We start from the raw sequence: 20163 nt of genomic DNA, 5'->3' as shown, positions 1-20163 counted from the left end.
CTTTTTATAAAAATGGCCAAGATATACTGCAAAGAAAATTACTGGCTTAACAGTGCTTATTACTGACTGCATTCATCACTGGAGTTAGAAGGAAATTACCATGTGTTGATTAAATTATGAGCATGAACATTAGTGACAACCCCAGAGAAACTGATTCTTAGATTCTACACTGCCTTCTCTACTGCACCACAAACTGTACTTAGCAGTGACAGCTTCTAAATCAACCTGGCCCAAGAATAGAGAAGCCTACATGACCGCAGTTCTTTGAGGGCCAGGCCAGTCAGTAGACCCAAGACTTAAACATCCCACCACTGAATCCAGTGAGTGTGAGCTCTAAGGCTGAAAATAGCTTAGAGTAAGGGCACATTACAGGTTTAAGGATCTGCAAAAAAGATTTTGGATAAAATGTTACCTAATCTCAGGAAAATCAATCTGCAGCAAAACTGACTGGGGAGGGATGAGAGAGAGAGGGATGTTGTCAAGGTACAAAGACTGGCTGGGAATGTACTACGTTGATACAGATGTGAAATGAGTCCTTATTCTAGAGAGGTGGCAGTTCACATACTCCATTTAAGAATTACATGCAATCAGTTCCAAAAAATCCAGCTGAGTGCAAATTCAGGGATAGGAGTATACAGCTGTTTCATCTGAAATCCATTTCCTACTGCCTGGAAAAGCATTAACTGTTATATGACTTTTCTGTTTTTTTTTTTTTTTTTTCTTTTTAAGGAAACTGCCAAGTCTCTCAATAGCGGTTCATTCCAGTGTTGGACAATCTTTTAAAAGAAAAAAAATAATATTTTAAAACACGGGGCCGGGCGCGGTGGCTCACGCCTGTAATCCCAGCACTTTGGGAGGCTGAGGTGGGCAGATCATGAGGTCAAGAGATCAAGACCATCCTGGCCAACATGGTGAAACCCTGTCTCTACTAAAAATTACAAAAATTAGCTGGGCATGGTGGTGTGCACCTGTAGTTCCAGCTACTCGGGAGGCTGAAGCAGGAGAATTGCTTGAACCCGGGAGGCGGAGGTGGTAGCAAGTCGACATCCCGCCACTGCACTCCAGCCTGGTGCCTGGTGACAGAACGAGACTCTTAAAACACAACCTTTTTGGCAATTGTAATTCTTTATTTTCTTTAAATTAATATTGAGTGGGTGCTTGCTATGTACCAAGCACTACTGTAGTCACTAGGGATATAGTCATAAACAAGATAAATTCTGCACTCAAGGAGCTTCTTCTTTTATGCGAGATAAAGAATAAGTAAATAAATATGCATATAAATCCAGGTTGTAAAAAATATTATACAGAAAAATGCAATAGAGTTTTTTAAAAAGATTAAAAGACACTGAGGGCAAACAGTTAACATCTGAGCAGAGTTGAATAAAGGAATAACCCATGAGAAAATAGGGAGCGTCCCAGTGAAAACAGAAAAACAGAACACCAAAAGCCCCCAAGCTTAACATGTTTAAGGAACAGCAGAAAAGCCAGGGTTTCCAGAGTATAATGACTAAAGTAGAAACTGACAGGTGAGGGTGACAGAAACAGGCAGGATCAAGGACATTTAGGGGCTACAAAATAGGCCACAATTAGGGGTTTGGATTTGAGCTGAGGTGGGAAGTTACTAGAGAGATTTCAGCAGAAGAGTGGGTGATCTATGTTTTAAAAGACCAGTCTGGCTGCTGTGTGGAGAACAAAATGTAAGGAAGCCAAGCACAGAAAATGGAAGACCAGTTGAAAGGGGTACTACAGCTGTCTAGGTAAGAGTGGTCAGATTCTGGATGTACAGCCAGGAAAATACAATGATGGGAAGAATATGGAATACGAGGCAAAAGGAAGAATCAAGGGTAACTCTCAGGTTTTTGTTTCAATAAATTAGATGAATGGAGGCGTCAAACTGAAATGAGGAAGAATGGGAGAGAAACACTTTGAGGGGTAAGCAGAAATCAAGAGATTGGCTCCAGCTATTCATGCCTGATATATGTATTAGACATGTAAGTGGAGATGACAAGTAGGCAGCTAGACATAAAAGTCTGGGGCTTATAGGAGAGGTCCAGGTAGAGAATATAAATGTGGAAATCAGCAACTTCTACAAGTTATTTAAGCCATGACATTGGGTATCACCTCACCTTAGGATGAGCATAGACAGAGGAGAGGGCCTGGGATAAGAGCTCAGGGACTGGCAATATTTATACAGGTCAGGAAGAAGACCAAAGAACAATGAAGACAACAGAGACTAGTTGAAGGAGGAGGAAAACTGGGGGCAAGTGGTGTCCTAGAAGCCAAATAAAGAAAATATTTCAAGAAGAAAGAAGTGACCAATAAGTCAAATGCTACTGAAAGGCTACGCAATATAAAAAACTACTACTGAAATTTGATAAAGGCTGGGCATGGTGGTTTACGCCTATAGTCCCAGCACTTTGGGAGGCCAAGGCGGGTGGATCATCTGAGGTCAGGAGTTCGAGACCAGTCTGACCAACACGGAGAAACCCCATTTCTACTGCAAATACAAAATTAGCCAGGCGTGGTGGCGCATGCCTGTAATACCAGCTACTCAGGAGGCTGAGGCAGGAGAACTGCTTGAACCTGGGAGGCGGAGGTTGCGGTGAGCCAAGATCGTGCCATTGCACTCCACCCTGGGCAATAAGAGCAAAACTCCGTCTCAAAAAAAAAAAAGTTTGATAAGATGGAGATCAGAGCAGAGAAATAGTGCTGGCAACGGCTGAAAAAGGGACCTGGGCCCAATTTTTTTCTTTTTTTTTTTTAGTGAGTCCTTTAATTAGTAATTAAAGTAAGAGTATTAATCAGTATCTGTGATACCACTGTGTAACACAATATACACTTAAATAAAAAAGTAATTTGAAACTTTAAGGGTTAGTCCATGAATGGAAAGACAAAAGTAAGTTTCTAAAATTTCAATATAGTTCACACACCATAAAATTCACTACTTAAAAATATGTCAATTCAGTGGTTCTTAGTATACTCATAAGGTTATACAACCGCCACCACTATCTAATTCTACAATATATGCATACCCTCAAAAAGAAACTCCATACCCATTAGCAGTTACATCTTATTCGTATCCCCTAACCCCGGCAGCTAACAATCTACTTTCTGTCTCTATGGATTTGCCTATTCTGGACATTTTATGCAGTCATATTATACATGGCCTTTTGTGATTGGCTTCTTTCACTTAGCACATTTTCAAGATTCATCCCTATTGTAGTATGTATCAATACTTCATTCTCTCTAATGGTCGACTTATATTCCATTGTATAGATGTATCACATTTTATTTATCCATTCATCAGCTGACAGACATTTTGGTTGTTTCTACCTTTAGGCCATTATGATAACTGTGCTATGAACATTTGTATGCCAAGTTTTCCTGTGGACATACATTTTCAGTTCCCTTGGGTATACACCTAGAAGTGGAATTGCTGGGTCATATGGTAACTTTATGTTGAATTTTCTGAGGAACTGTCAAACTGTTTCCAAGAGTGCCACCACATTTTACATGCCTGTCAGCAATATATGAATATTCTGATTTCTCCATATTCTCACCGAAACAAGTTATTTTCCTTTTTTTCCTTTATTATAGCAATCTTAGTGGATGTGGAGTGGTTTCTCTTTGTGGTTTTACTTTGCATTTCTCTAATGACTGATGATGTTGCCCATCTTTCCACGTGCTACGGGCTATTCATGTATCTTCTACAGAGAAATGTCTGTTTACATCTTTTGCCCTTTTAAAAACTAGGTTGCTGTCTTTTTATTATTGAGTTGTAAAACTGTTTATATAGTCTATATGCTAGACCCCTATCAGATACATGATTTGAAAATGTTTTCTCTCATTCTGTGGATTGTCTTTTTTCACTTTCTTGATAGTGGCCTTTGACACACACAAGGTTATACAATGGAAAGTGGCCTTTTTCATTTTGAGGAAATAAAAAATAATGAGTTTTGAGATGCTAATAAAGTTCAGTTTGCAAAACAGTGTTAAAAGGCCAGCACCTTGTTTCATTGAACAAACACAAACAATTATACTAATGTCATAAAACCGTTCATCTTCTTTGTCAGAGGTAGGTAACAAGGCACAAGCATATCACCTGGAAGTGTGGCAAGCTAAGATACCTTCCAGTAGAGTAAAAGAGGAGATACCTAAGGACATATGGTTGGTAGGTGACAAAGCCAAGGAAGACTGCAGCCTAGGTCTTCTACCTCACAACAGATGCTCATCTCACTACTACATTAGCTAGCACCTTAGCTAGCATACGGATGGGAAGCAATGTACTGAGTAAGGAAAGAGCCAGGTTCTGTGTTAACTAAGTCACTGTATGGTCTGGCGCAAGTTGCTTTGCCTTCCCCTCTCCAACTGTGTCCATGTCTACCAAATGAGCTTGAAATATCAGATGAGTTTCAAGGTCTCTTCATTATAAACATTTTAAAGAAATCTACTGATTAAGCAGAATAGCTTTTTGAAAACAAAACAAAAACCTTAAAATGTCAGAACCAGAAGAGACTTAAAAAAAATCATTTAAGCCAGTAGTCCTCAACACGGAGGTAACTGTTAAAATGCAAACGTAATAGAGATGTGTGAAAAAATGCAGATATCCAGGCCCTAACTCCAGAGAATCTGATTCAGGCCTAAGAAAAGGTCCAAAAATCTGTTAGATTTAACTTAATACTCAAAGGAGTTTGATGTAAACTAATTTCACAACATGTTCTAAAAAATATTTACCTAAGGAAGCTGAAGCCCAGAATAGCCAGCTACATATATATATATATATATATATATGTTACAGTCAGCTGCATATATATGTAACTATGTATATATAGCTCTCTCTCTCTCTATATATATATATGTAACTGTATATATTTTGTTAAGTGTTTACTATGTGCCAGATACTACCTTCTAAGGTAAATATTACCCCATTTTACAAGTGAGGAAACTGAGATACAAAGAGATGTATTAACTTGCCCAAGAACACACAACTCGTAAGTGACAGAACCACATAATTCAAAGCCAGCCAGACAGCCTAGCTCCCAATCTCATGTTCCCAACTAAGACATAAAAGTTGTGCTTTAAGATCAGGCTGACAGGCCAGCCAAGAGACAGAAATCCAGGTATAAGGCTAAAAGGGTCTAGATAATAGCTTTTGGAAAGCATGGTTTAACACCACATATAAACTTTAATAGCCAAAACAAATTAAGCAAGCAGCTTTTCTTTATAACTGCCAGGCAGAACAAAATGCTTTGATGTATTTGGGGCAAAATAGCGTGCAATGATCTAAGTCAAGTCATTCTGTGATGGAGGCGGAAAGATTATATTTGCATACTTATTTTTAAAATCAGGAAACAAGAATTGCAGTGTTCTTAAAGTCAGTTTCATAAGAGTAGAAATTCACATCTGCTTAGGGGAAGCTTTTATTACATTTCTTTACCGCAAGTGAAACTACAGCTGTAGAAATAAAATAAAAACCCTCCCCTCCCAAATCAAGATACAACAAATTAAAGAAATTGTATTAGGTTGGGTACAGTGGCACATGCCTGTAAATCCCGCATTTTGGGAGGCCAAGGCGGTTGGATCACCTGACGTCAGGAGTTCGAGACTAGCCTGGCCAACATGGTTAAATCCCATCTCTACTAAATATACAAAAATTAGCCAGACATGGTGGCACATGCCTATAATCCCAGCTACTCAGGAGGCTGAGGCAGGAGAACTGCTTGAACCTGGGAGGCGGAGGTTGCAGTGAGTGAGACTGCAACACTGCACTCCAGCCCAGGCGAAAAAAAAAAAAGAAATTATATTATAGGTAACAGCTTCTCACTCCCATAGAGCAAAAGCCTCTCTACTCTTTCAGATCCTGCTCCACTGAGAATAACATTTTTTCCCCAAGTTCTCTCCCACAGTACTCTTAGTCTTCAAACAATTAGAGGCACCATCCTCTAAAGCTGTTTCTGAAGATTGAGGTGGCAGATCCCAAGTTTTTTCTCTGCAAAAGTCAATGCTAAAAGTACTTATTCTGTGTTGATCACTACAGAGAAGCAGTCACAGGAAAACAGACAAATACGAATTGGTGAAATAATACAAAACAGTATGTCATATTAAGTGACAGCTTAATTCTCATGTGAAGAGTAAGTGCTAGAGGAATTCAGAGAGGAAACAGTTCAATGTAAGGCTGAAATCAAGTTTTCCAAGAAAAAGCACTCAAGCAGCTCTTGACTATTCTGTCTCTTCTGTCCCCACTTATTGGTTAAATCTTCCAAGCACTCTTTTGTGAGCCCTTTTATCTATTTCTGCTACTCATGTTGAGGTTCTCATCACCTTGTCATTCTATTTTTATAACAGACTGCCCTTTACAAAGAACATTTACTTCTAGTAGATTCCAAAGGACAGAGAAGAGCTAGGTGTGGTGGCTCATGAATGTAATCCCAGTACTTTGGGAGGCTGAGGTGGGGCAATCACTTGAGGCCAGGAGTTCAAGACTAGCCTGGGCAACATAGTGAGACCTTGTCTCTACAAATAATAATAATAATAATAAAATAAAAAGGGCAGAGAAAATAAAACAAAAAAACTCAAAAAGCATTTACCAGCACTAAACAATTTGATCCTTACAACAAGCCTATAATACGTATGAATGTCCACAGTATTTACATAAGGAAATTTAAATTCAGTAATATCACACAACTTATCCAAGGTCATGTGGCTTTTATTAGGTTGGTGCAAAAGTTATCACGGTTCCTGCCATTACTTTTGATGGCAAACACCACAACTACTTTTGCACCAACCTAATTAACATGCTGCACTACAATTCAAACTTGTCTCTTTTCAATATATATATTCACTACTGTGTATATGGCCTTATTAAGAAGGCTTCTACTTTCTATGTCTCCAAACCATCTGCTTTCCTAAAAACCACTTTACAGTCTCAAAACCCTTCAACAGCTTTCTTGACCCACTTCAGGTAATCCATGACCTCCCTAACTGGATTCTATCTACTTGTCACTACAGCTCCTTTAGAGAGCCTTCTAGTCAACTCAATACCTGAGAAACATTAAGCACCATCACATCTGTGTACCTTTACTCACGGAGACTTTTTTAGCTGACATGTCTTTCCTCTCTTTCTCCCCCCAAATAAGGTGCCAGCTCCACTCTCAGAAATGAGGCCTTTCCTTGAGACTCTCACTCTTATCAATAAGATCTCAGGGATCACTCTATCTCATTTGAACTTCTGTAAAAAGTACACACTTGAATATACCATATAGTTCCTCAAATAAGTTTAATTACCCCATCTCCTATATTCAGCTATTCTGAGTGCTCTCTGACAGCAGGATTCTTCCTCCACCATTACATATTTGTACTGGTCACTACAGGTAAGGGAGATCATTAATGTGTAATATCTTATTTGGTTTTCCCCAAAACCCTGTGATATAGGTGCCAGAGATCCTAAAATTCCAAATGAAGAAAGGTTAATTGACTTGCCAGTCTTCATACTGTTTGCAAGTAGCAGAAATACTTCAAAGCTGAAATCTTATGATCCCCAAATCCGGGTTCTTTCAATAACACAATGTTGCCATATACTATTCTATAATAATAGTATTCCATACTGCCTTAGTAGAATGCCCATGCTTAATGTTTGCTGATGAAAATCCAAGTGGAAAGAAGAGCAAGAGCAGTCAGTGGGGAAGGTAAGCACAGGCTTTCCAAAGGATCTGTGTACACAAATGACCATCAACACCCCCATACTCTCACAGGTCTTGAAGCAATTTACCATCCCAACCTCCAGAATATGTTTCTGTATCTTGAGGTTTGAGTGTGAGGCCAGGTGCATGGTGACTCATGCCTGTAACCCAGCACTTTGGGGAGCCGAGGTAGGAGGATCACTTGAGGCAAGGAATTTGAGACCAGCCAGGGCAACACAGTAAGACCCTGACTCTACAGAAAAGTTAAAAGCAAAAAAAGTAGCCAGGCGTGGTGGTGCACATCTGTAGTCCCAGCTACTCCGGAGGCTGGGGTGGGAAGATCACCAGGGCCCAGGAGTTCAAGGCTGCAGTGAACTGAGATACATTCTGGGCAACGGAGTGAGACCCCTCCCACAAGAGAAGACTGTGAGAACCATGTCTTTCAAAACCAATGACACTCAAAAAGACAAGTAAAAAGATCTGGATCTGACCGCCTCAGCATAATCATGTATTCATTTCTTAAGCACCTACCATGTGTTATGCATAGGAAAGTCTGAAAGTTGTTTTCAATTAAAGTCAAAAATCCTGTTTACTACATTAAAGACACCATGCTTAACAATTCTCATCAAACCAGCCCAGGGCCCTACAATGAGAGAACTGGAAGGGAATTTAGGATTAAGTCCCTCATTTTAAGGCTAAATCTCTTACTTTGCAGCTGAGAAAACAGATACAGAGGCAGCAAGCATATTTCAAGGTCACAAAGCTAGTTAGAGGCAAAACCAACAACAGGATGAAGTTCTCCATGCAACTGTTTCTTCCAAGATGCTGTGCAAAGAGCAAGAAGGGCCAACCCAGGGACAGTTTTCCTTTTTTTTCTTTTCTTTTAAGCCCTTGTTGCTAGAACTACAGTTAAAAAAAAAATGAATGAGCAGAGCAGGAAAGGGGCTAGAGTGAGCGGGCAGGAGTGCACTTGGTGGCAAACAGGGAGGTGGAGGGAAGACAGGAGAGGGCAGGGGAAAAACAAGAAAAAAAGAAAAATCTTAAAGGCTTCCTGTCAGCCCAGTATGAAGAGTCAACACTTTAGAATCTGTAGCAGCACGCAAGGGTGATGGTGGTAGGGAGTTTGGGGGATACTGATTCTTTAATCTTTGGGCTTCGGTTTTCTGTGTCCGTGAAATGGGCACAGGCAACAGTGCACCCAGCACCCCATAAAAGCGATGGACACGATGAAGTATGGAAGAATAAAATTACTGAAAAAGCCGTAGTGGCCAGGACCAGAACATTTGCGAGAAGGAAAGAAGTCCTAAAGAGGAGAGGGTCCAGGTTTGAAGTGTGATGAGGGCATGCTACAAACAAGCGTGCGTAGGGTTCTCATGGTGGTCACACAAGGGATCCCCTCAAAAGACCGCAGAAAATAAGGGAGACGGGGATGGGAAGGTGGGCTCGCCGCCTCCCAGGCCTCCCCAGGATCCGACTGTTCCCAAGAACCGGCTCCTCACCTTATCCAACAAGCCACTACGGCCAATACCTGTCCCGCAGCTGGAACCACCGCCAGCCCCACTACTGCCTCCGCTACCACCGCTTCTCCCGCCCTGTGCAGCTGCCGCCGCCATCTTGTCCGCCTCTGCGTCTCCCTCCCCTCCGACTTGTCCGAAGCCGATTGGCTGAAGCTGACGGTGTGACGCGCCGCGCAGAGTCTATCGGGATCCGTAGTTTGGGGCTTGCTGACGCGAGGTAGTCAGCGGACGTGGCCGCGGAGCGTGTTGGGACTTGTGGTTAGACGCCCCGGCCACCAGTAGCCGCCTAACACTGTCAGTCACCGCGTAGCGGTTACTAAGGGATGTGAAAGGTCGTGGCAAGTACCACCGTGGAGCGGCTCCGAGATCTCCGGGAGGCTCGCAGGCGCTCATCCCTCCTGACTGGGACGTCGCCTCCGCGGACCCCTCGGAGGCGGCAGCGACGCCGGAGGCAGGTGCGACTGAAAACTAGTTTTCGAGTTCGAGTCTTTCTCCGGCCCAGAAGTGGAGTTTCCAAAGGGTTGGGGAGGAGCTCGTCCTTCATCCTTTTCTAGACTGGTTATGGCACTTACCGATTATTCTCTCAAGCAGCTGTCATTTTAGCGGTTAGTAATGCTTTCGTGTTACGGAGAACTCACATTTACTGAGTGCCTACTGTCTGCCAGGCAGTATCCTATGTGCACTTCCAGCCATCCTCTCTCTCACTGCGTTCCACAACAGCCCTGTTAGATGAGGAAACTAAAGAACCTACCCAAGGCCAGATAGCATGTATCTGAACTCCGTTTTCAAGCCGATGTTAAAAAAAAAACCAAAACCAATATGTGTCCCTTCTGACACTGCTTTTACGGTTCTAGGATGTAATAGTATTCTAGATTTTAGTTAATAAATATAAATTTTTTCACATATATATACTGAGCACCAATATTGTACTAACGGATACAGGGGATCAAGATAGACCTGGTCACTATTCTGGTGGAACTCCTACTCCATGACAGAGTTATCCAATATGCTCTATCATGACAGAGCATTGTATTATACTATGCTCTATTACATTATGTTAAGTGTTTTTAAATTCCCGTATAGCCCCCATAAGTGTCTAAATAATTAAACAAATATTATTGAGTTGCTTACTATGTCGCAGGCCCTTTCTAGTCACCAGAGATATATCCATGAATAAAAGAGACAAAAAGTTGTCTTGGCAAAGCTAAAATTCATGTGAAAATAATTATCACAGCCAGGTGTGGTGGCTCATGTTTGTAATCTCAGCATTTTGGGAGGCCGAGGCAGGCGGATCACTTAAGGTCAGGCGTTCACCAGCCTGGCCAACATGGTAAAACCTCATCTCTACTAAAAGTACAAAAATTAGCTGGGCGTGGTTGTGGTGCCTGTAATCTCAGCTACTTGGGAGGCTGAGGCAAGAAAATTGATTGATCACAGGAGGCAGAGGTTACAGTGAGCCCAGATCAGAAAGAAAAGAAAATAATTATCGCTAAATAGCTAAATTATCACTAAAAAGAAAATAATTATCACTAAATAACAATAACATCAGGTAAGATTTCATTACCTCTGTGAAGCCATCCATGGACACTCTAGTCAGATGCCCCTGTAGCTTGTTGTTGCTGTTTATCTTTTACAACTTCTCATTTTTCAATAAGATGATATAGCATTGCCCTAGTTCCTGCCCCGCCCCCGACCCGCCCACCTTTTTTTCAGAGAGAGTCTCACTCTGTCGCCCAGGCTGGAGTGCAGTGGTCAGATCTTGGCTCACTGCAACCTCTGCCTCCTGGGTTCAAGCAGTTCTCATGCCTCAGCCTCCCAAGCTGTAGTCCCTGTAGCTGGGACTACAGGCGCACACCACCATGCCTGATTAGTTTTTATATTTTTGGTAGAGACAGGATTTTGCCAAGTTGGACAGGCTAGTCTTGAACTCTTGACCTCAAGTGATAGTCCGTCTCAGCCTCCCAAAGTGCTGGGATTACAGTCATGAGCCACTGTGCCAGGCCAACTACCCCTCTTTCAAGTTCCAGCTCTAATGTCACCTACACTGTGAAACTATCCCTGATACTCACTGCTTCTTTCTTCACAGACGACATGAAGTGCTTCTATTGCATTTTGTTCATGGGTTGGGTTAGTTCAATTAACGCTCATTGAGACTCTTCCTTCAGTAGGCCAGGTTCTGTATGAGATGCAGTATAGAGAGATAAGTAGGACCCAGGCCTGACCTGACCTTGGCGACACTCACAGCCTGGTGAGGTGGGGAACAGACAAAGAAGAGGCATTATAATATGGTATGGTATAGTGCCTGTATTAGTCTGTTTTCACACTTCTATAAAGAACTGCCCAAGACTGAGTAATTTATAAAAGAAAGAGGTTTAATTGACTCACAGTTCCACATGGCTGAAGAGGCCTCAGGAAATTTACAATCATGGCAGAAGAGGAAGAGGCAAGTCTTACATGGCAGCAGGCAAGAGAGAGCAAGAGTGTGAAGGAGGAACTGTCAGACACATAAAACCATCAGAGCTCATAAGAACTCACTCACTATCATGAGGACAGCATGGGGGACACCACCTCCGTGATCCAATCACCTCCTACCAAGTTTCTCCCTCAACACATGGGGATTATGGGGATTACAATTCAAGATGAGATTTGGGTGGGTACACAAAGCCTAACCGTATTAGTGCCTCCATTAAGAAGTGGGCTTGATGGCTAGGTAAGGGGGCTCACACCTGCATCCCAACACTTTAGGAGGTCAAGTTGGGCAGATTGCCTGAGCTCAGGAGTTTGCGGCAGCCTGGGCAACATGGTGAAACCCAGTCTCTATCAACAATACAGAAATTTAGCTGGGCATGGTAGCACGTATCTGTGGTCTCAGCTACTTGGGAGGCTGAGGTGGGAGGATTGTTTGAGTCTGAGAGGTGGAGGTTGCAGAGAGCTGAGATCATGCCACTGCACTCCAGTCTGGGTGACAGAGTAAAAACTTGTCTCAAGAAAAAAAAAAAAAAAGAAGTGGGCTTCAGGAGGGTCAACCTGAGGAGAGGGAGATACAGGAAAGCTAATCTGTATGTAACCGGGCAAGGAAGAAGGGCAGAAATGTGATAGGCCAAAGGAATGGAACAAGCAAATATGTGCATTACTGCATGTGTGTGTTGTGTGGGGCGGGTGTGGGAGAAAGGGAGAATGTTTGTTTTGGAGGAAGCACTACAGTCAGATTGGTATTGGTGGTGTCAAGTTTGAGATAGAGACCAGAGGTAACTAAACTAATCAGGCAGTCAGCCTCCAAGCCTGCAACTTTGACCTTTTTTTCTACCATGTAAAGTTTATACTTGTCTTAGATAATGTGACCTAGGGGTTATGTGCCCTTCTTGGCCCATTAGTTGTAGATCCACACCTTCTCACCTAATATTCCTAATAGGGGACTGGAATTTCTACATGCATCCAGGTCTGTGTGCCTCCTACAAGCTTGAATGTGAGTCATGTTTTGTATTATATGCATGGCAAATACTTTTCCCAGACTGTGACTTATCTTTCAACTTTGACTTTGCTATTTTTGTCTGGCAGAAATTAATTTTGTATAAATAATCATGTAAACAATCCCTTCCTTTCAGATTTGTACTTCATGTGTCTTATTTAAGCACTCCAGCCATACCCCATTATCATAATTACATTCTCCTATACCACCTTTCCATCTATGTTTGTCTTTATCTCCATCTCTGTATCTATATCTATTTCTTGAATCTTTAGTTTTACAGGCAAGGACTAAAGGCAAGACAAATTTTGGAGCAGAAGGCTCAAGTAGAATATAATTAATGAGAAAATTCAAGAGCTCTGAATAGCATGCTAAGAAGGAATATAATATTTATTTTACAGGCAAAGAAACAAGTGAAGAAACACAAAAAAAAGGAAGTCAAGGGGCCATTCTCAAAGTCAAAGATCAAGTAAGTACTCTGCCAACCTGAAGCCAGGTCACCATATTCTGTGAGTTACTGAAGGCTTTTCCAACAGCTATCATATCTAACATTTTCCAACCAGCAATTTACTCATTCATTCCTTCATTCACCTCTCTAGCAGATGTGTGTGATTGGTCTTGTGCGAGAGAGTTCCTGAAAGACATATTGACTGAATATAAATTTGTCCCTATCCATCCATCTATCTATTAATCTTCCCAACATATTTTTAGTGAGTTGTAGGCTCTGTGCTACATTCTGGGATTACATAGGTGAATAAGGTGATTATAGGCCCCACAGCAGGTGAGAAGTTGATGAGGGGAGCAAACAACTATAATAAAGTGATAAGTACTATACTAGGCAAAGTATGGACTGTTGTAGGAACACATAAGAAGAGCCTCCAATGCTTTGCAGGGAAGATCAGGGATCAGAAAACTCACAGTGCCCTGTGTTGGACCACAGGATGTACCAGCATTCATTCATTTATTCTACAAATATTTATGGAATCTGTTATATGCCAAGTGATTTGTTAGGAATGAATTGATGACTGCCATTGATATTGCCCTTTCTTAGGAAGGTTTTAGAGTCTAACTGAGGATATGTGTGTGTGTGTGTGTCTGTGTGTGTGTAACAGATATATATATATCTTGGTTCCAGGAGTGCCATCATATCCTTCACTTGGCTCACACATCTATTGTATGCTTCCTATGAGCTAAGTCCCAAGGGTGGAAGAGAAACAGTGAATTAGATGTGTTTCCAGACTTGCATATTCATAGTCCATTGAAGGTACTCCTTCGTGATCATTGAAAATCTTATGAGGTTGGGCCATGAAAGGAATACTGATGAAAGACTTCACAGCTTAGCAAAAGCAGCAGTTATTTCCACTGGCAGGTTCAGTGAAGGCTTTGTGGAAGTGTTGGCATCTGGGTAGAGTCTAGAAAGATGCTTTTTTTCTATCCATTCTGTCCATTATTACCTGATTTATTTCTTACTGCAATTCTCGGAGGCACAGAATTTTTATCCTCATTTTACATGTGATAAATCTGAGGCACAAAGAGGTAAAGTTATTTGCCTATCGTCACTCAGCTTGATAGTAGAAACTAGAGTCAAATTTAAAAATTGTTGCCCTTCCTATTACACCATTCTATATTCATAGAATATTTATCACTGCCAGGAAACCTTCTCCCGGGACATCTCAATCCCAGCTTTCCACATTGATCTTTTTTTCCCTGAACTCTTCCCAGACCCTTCATACTGTGGTCTCATCTCACATACCTTGTGTGACCTCCCTTCCCCTGGCCAGCAGCTTGCAGGTTCCCCAATCTCTGCTACCTCAAATTGCTTGAAGCTATCTCAACACATATTTAGAAATGGCTAGATCCCTTTAAAGACAAATTTTAAGAGCTCAAGGTTAAAGAAACTTAATCTTTGAGGTGGTCTTGGAGCTGAATTATAAAGGATGAGATCAACCAGGTGAACAAGGTGAAGAAGGGTATTTTAGGCTGAAGGAACACCAAGAACAGAGGCAGGGAGGACTACGTGTGAATGATGTGTTTTGGGAGTGGAAAATGACACTGGGCCTGAATGGGTAGAACTAACTGGAGCTGGAAAGGTTAGAACATAGGACTCCAAGGACTTTCAAGATCAGGCTTAGGCATCTGGCCTTCATGTTTAGTGGGAACCCAGTCAGAAAACTGTTGCAGTATTCTAAGTGGGAGATGATGAATGATTTAATGAAAGCAGTAGAGATGGAGAAAAGTAGACTATTGGAACAGTATTTCCAAGCTGAAATTGTCATGACTCAGTGGCCGTTAGATGTATGGGATAAGAAAAGAAGAGCTGGGTCTAGTATGTTTAGGTTGCATTGGTGGTGCTGTGCATTTCATAACATACATTTCAAGGAAATGTATGTTATTGAATTTGGAAATCCCAGTAGTGGGAGTTTGTTTAATTGAATGGGACTCACTGTTTAAATTTCCACACCATGAAAATAGAAGATCAGGCTGGGTGTGTTGGCTCATGCCTGTCGTCTTAGTACTTTGGGAGGCCAAGGCAGGCAGATGGCTTGTGCCCAGGAGTTTGAGACCAGTCTGGGCAATATGATGAAACCCTGTCCCTACAAAAAATACAAAAAATTAGCCAGGCATGGTGGCATGTGCCTGTAGTCCCAGCTACTCCGGAGGCTGAGGTGGGAGGATTGTTTGAACCTAGGAGGTTGAGGCTATAATCAGCCGTGATTGTGCCACTGTACTCCAGCCTGGGTGACAAAGTGAGATGCTGTGTCAAAAAAAAAAAATTAGAAAAAACAATTGTAACCTGGAGTTGAATCTGGTTCTCAGGTGTTTGGTTTGGCCAGCATATTGTTTTAAAATGGCAAATTAGTTGCCGACACTCAAATAATTAGGAGATTTCATGTATACGGCAGACTTTCCTTGAAAAAAATGTGAAGATCTGGCAATAATGACTTATATTTCTATATGGCAGCAACTGGTGAGAGCTGACTAATTGCTGCCTCTATGAGCATGTGCTCTCACTCACTCTCTTTCACACACACAGACACACACACACACACACACACACACACACACCCTCCTTCTACTCTCTTCTCACATCCAGATTTCTTCACTCACATAGCTTGCCCAACTCCTGTAACCATTTGTGTTTGCAAGTCCTGGCTAAAATGTAGGTTTTTGCAAGGTTTGATATCAGACTGTGGCAAAGAATCTGTGAATGACAAATGGTATGTGCAGTTGTGATTAGGGCTATCCATTCCTTTGAGGAAGCATTTTTGTGCCTGTCTCTCTAAAGAGAATAATAATTTGATGAAGAAAAGACTGAGTCATACCTGAGAGTCAAAACTGTTCTCTTTCCAACTTTTGTTCATGTACATGCATGCACAGGTGCATACACACACACACACACACACACACACACACACACACCCCTAAAGAATTTCTGACTCGCTCTAAGATGATATTGGAGAGTCTCTGGGAGCCACTCCATAGCAGATAGAAAATGAAAGCTTATTTCTTTTGTGCTCTTTTTATTCTCTAGGTATTAGGGAAATGGAACACTCAGGATATTTGAAATCTCTCCCCCATCACAACTGTCCCCGAGGGAGCCTGGCCTCCCTCACCCTCAGTGAGGGAACCCCACCCTTGGGTGCTGGGTGCCCTTCTTCCTGCCTCCTCAGGGATGCCTCTGTGGGTCTGCCCATCTTTCTCCTGCATTGTCAGCCTTTCCTCCCCTGCCGGCTCCTTCTCAGTCTATAGATGTAGTCAAGCCTTTCTCATCCTGTTAATAGCAGAGTAATGGAAAATGAGCAGCATGAGTTAGCCATGTGCCAGATACTAAGTCCTTTCACAAGCATTTTCTCTTGTAATCATCAAAACAGACCTATGAAGTAGGTGAACTTATAGTCTACATTTCACAGAGGAAAAAGCTGAGGCATAGAAAAGTGACTTGCTCAAGGCTACACAGCTAGTAAGTGGCATAACTAGGATCTGAACCCATGCAGTGAGCTTCCAAAATTTGTTCTCTGTAGTGACTCTGTCTACCAATGCTGGGACTAGGGTGGAGGCCAAGTGCTGACACTGCATTTGCACAACCCTGAGAGAGAGCACATGCCCCTGTAGGTGTTCCTCAGGCACCTTCCCTGATATTCACCCATCTCTTGACTTTACCTTCCATCTCACTGCTGTCTTGCTTTTCTCCTCCTTTTCACAATCAAGCTTCTTGAAAAACTTGCTTATATTCACTTATTGCATTCCCTCACCTTCCATTCACTCTTTCATACATAAAGTCTGACTTTGACTCCACCTTTCTTCTAAAACTGACTTCCTACTTGCTCATGGCCTATTTTCAGTCCTCACCTTGCCTGGCTTTCCTGCCTCTTTCATATAGTTTTCTCTTTCCTTGGCTTACCTGGCAGCGTCCACTGTCCACCCCCCAGTTCTCCTACTTCTCTAAAATTATTTTCTGAATCCTTCAGGGGACTCTCCCACTTTGTCCACCCTTTTTTAAAAAAAAAAAAAATATGGGGTTTCACTCTGTCAGCCAGGCTGGAGTGCAGTGGCATGATCACAGCTCACTGTAGCCTGGACATCCTGAGCTTGAGCGATCCTCCCACTTCAGCCTCCCAAGTAGCTGGGACCACAGGCATATACCACCATGTTGGCTAATTCTTTAATTTTTTTGCAGAGACAGGGTCTCACTGTGTTGCCTAGACTGTGTCCACACATTAAATGCTAATACTTCTAATTGGTCTTGCTCCTCTTTTTCTTTTCTCTCCCTTCCTTTCTCATTCCCTTTTTCTGTCCATCTTTTTTTTTTAATTCTTTAGTTTACTAACATGAACTTTCATCAGCTCATCCCTGGGTTGCTGCAATATTCCCCTAACTGCAATCCTAGTTGCCACTGGGTGCCACTTTCACTTAGTGCTATTTTTGTCAGATCTCTCTTTCTAAAGCACAGCTTGGATTATGACTCTGTCCAGCTCAGAAATTATCCATGGTTCTCAGTCACCTACAAGATGAAGGCTGAGCTCCTAGCCTGGTGCCACGAGCCCTTCAGGAGCAGGTACCATCCTTTGTGTCTAGCTTTACTGTTCAAGACTCCCAAACACACATCCTTCTCCTTCTTGGGTCACACTGTTTCTTTACTGTGCACAACTATGTCTTCCTGTGGCCCTTGCTGTTTGGAACGTTTATCCTTCTCTCTATCAGAAAACTCAATTCATCCCTCAAATACTATTTATCCAGTTTAAGTCTCATTATTTGCACACTATTTTCTCTAAAATGTGAGCCCCTTTTTCTTTGAACTCTGTTAAAGAAAACATCTAGCACAGACTTAATATGTATCAGGCACTGTCTTTCTCACTTGACTTTCTTATTTGTCTTTTAATGTAGGTGTTATAACCCCCATTTTACAGGTGAAGAAACTGAAGTTCAGAGGAGTAGAGTAACTTGCCCAGCCATAGAGCAAGGAAAGACAGAGTCGGGATTCAAACCAAGTCTGTTTGAACCTGGAAATAACATTCTTTCTAGGGTGCCATTGGGTTAGGATTGATTTGAACTGAAAACCCAGGGTCTTGTGTCCCTCTTCATATAAACAGCCAACCCATTTCTGAAGCAAGGGCAGTGGGGCCTTCAGGGTGTCAGAGGCAGGGTGTGTGCAGGGTGTGGTGGTCCTGGTGGGCTCCTGAGCTGCACTGGAGCAAGAGCACTCTGCTGTGCCTTTTCACTCTTCTGCTTCCTTACTTTCCTTGCCCGGCTCTCAGGGAGATGGCCTCCTCAGGAATCTACAAGCTGGATGATGGGAAGCCTTACCTCAACAACTGCTTTCCAGCCAGAAATCTGCTTTGCGTGCCAGAGGAAGGTCAGGTAACTTCTCAAATTGATACCTTTCCTCACACCAAGCTCCTGCTTTAGACTGTCTCACATCTACTTCTTCTCCAACCCCTTCACTACTGTCCCCTGCTCTACCCAGTCTTTTCCCCTCAGTCCCAGTAGCCTCTGTGGGACTTCTAAAGTGCACATGTAACCATAGCGCTCCTTCTGTTCAGTGACTTTTCATTGCTAACTCCTTTACCTCTCATTCTGTGTCATTCTGAGTTTCACTTGCTCTTATCCCCTGCGACAACCTATTTCTTTATTTATGCTCTATTCCATGGTGCTCTCTTTTCACATAGCTTTTTTATTTGTCCTGAATGTTCCAGCCCTCACCCTTGTTAGTCAAACTCTTCCCATCCCACAAATCCCAGCTTTTCTCCTACTTCTTCCAATAAGCCATGTCTGACTACCCTAGTCCTCAGGGCTTATCCTCTCATGAGCTCTCTTCCTGTCTGTATTTCTTATTTGATGAGTGATCATAGTCTGCCAAATCAAATGGCTTAAACTCAACTCTGCTAGGTAGATTTTCAAATATTTATCTAGTTAAAAACTCCCCTGGAGCAAGGAATTGTCATAGTACTGAGCAGAGCCCTATAGGTGGAATGCTAAGAATGGGTTCTCTGGATTGGATTTGTTGCTTTGAAAGGGTAGGGCAAAGGAGAATCATACCTTGTTTACTCCAGATGTTGTAACTTCTGGTCACTGTGTATATGGAATATTGGAAGAAACTTCTCTTCCTGCCTGTCTTCTCTGCTTTTCTAGAGTGATTTTATTTTTCACATAGAGACTTTCCCTGGCCACCTACCTGTTAGACACCTTCAAATGGAGCTATCAGTGTGAACTCATAGTTTCTCTCTTTCTCTCTCTCTCTCTCTCTCACTCTGTCTCACACAGACACATGTAGATGGATAGATACAGAAATAAATATAGTTGTGTGTATCTATATGGATTAGTGTACATATGAATATTTCCTAGTCCACTGACAGCAATGACACCTCAGCAGCAAAAAGCATACCTGGCATCTAGATCTTGGTTTCTAAATACCATTCTCCAATGAAAAGGGCGTGGGCTTCTTGGAGAAATAGTTGTTTGCAGGACTAGGGTGGTAAAAATACAAGTTGAGTTGGAATATCTTGTGGTGCCAGAAGTAAAGAAGTGCTCAGGAAAATAATGGGGAAATGCTGAAAGGACACAAATGACTTGAAGGTGCTCCCAATCACCAAAGCTGGGACAGTTTGAACAATTAAATAAATGGTGGAATTGGGTTGTAGACCATAGAATAAATAAATATTCATGAGTCTACTAATATAAATAAATATTTGAATATGTAAATATATGGGAGAAACAAAATAGCTCTTTCTTTTTCTTTTTTTGAGATAGAGTCTTTGTCTGTTGCCCAGGCTGGAGTGCAGCAGCACAATCTTGGCTCACTACAACCTTCGCCTCCAAGGTTCAAGTGATTCTCCTGCCCCAGCCTCCTGAGTAGCTGGGATTACAGGGACCTGCAACCACACCCAGCAAATTTTTGTATTTTTTATAGAGATGTGGTTTCACTATGTTGGTCAGGCTGGTCTCAAACTCCTGACATCAGGTGATCTGCCCGCCTCAGCCTCCCAAAGTGCTGGGATTACAG

General features: G+C 42.1%; 2 protein-coding genes across 3 annotated transcripts in view; one reads left to right on the top strand and one right to left on the bottom strand.

Moving 5' to 3' along the window:
- Positions 1 to 9324, bottom strand: part of SPCS2 (signal peptidase complex subunit 2) — a 28323-nt gene extending 18999 nt beyond the window's left edge. For both annotated transcript variants that reach the window (XM_064365293.1, XM_064365294.1), the window contains exon 1: positions 9179 to 9324. In XM_064365293.1, coding sequence (XP_064221363.1) covers positions 9179 to 9292 — 114 coding nt within the window. In that variant the 5' untranslated portion in view covers positions 9293 to 9324. The remainder of the gene's footprint in view (positions 1 to 9178) is intronic.
- Positions 9325 to 9529: 205 nt separating this feature from the next.
- XRRA1 (X-ray radiation resistance associated 1) overlaps positions 9530 to 20163 on the top strand; it is a 103983-nt gene continuing 93349 nt past the window's right edge. Inside the window, exons 1-3 of the mRNA XM_012469661.3 lie at positions 9530 to 9651; positions 13064 to 13131; positions 18419 to 18516. Coding sequence (XP_012325084.2) covers positions 18423 to 18516 — 94 coding nt within the window. The 5' untranslated portion in view covers positions 9530 to 9651; positions 13064 to 13131; positions 18419 to 18422. The remainder of the gene's footprint in view (positions 9652 to 13063; positions 13132 to 18418; positions 18517 to 20163) is intronic.

This window comes from Aotus nancymaae, unplaced genomic scaffold (assembly GCF_030222135.1).
Source record: "Aotus nancymaae isolate 86718 unplaced genomic scaffold, 86718_ANA_hifiasm-v0.15.2.pri h1tg000059l, whole genome shotgun sequence".
Taxonomy (NCBI): domain Eukaryota; kingdom Metazoa; phylum Chordata; class Mammalia; order Primates; family Aotidae; genus Aotus; species Aotus nancymaae.
The sequence above is the reverse complement of the archived record's forward strand: the minus strand, read 5'-3'. Positions and strand labels throughout refer to the sequence as shown.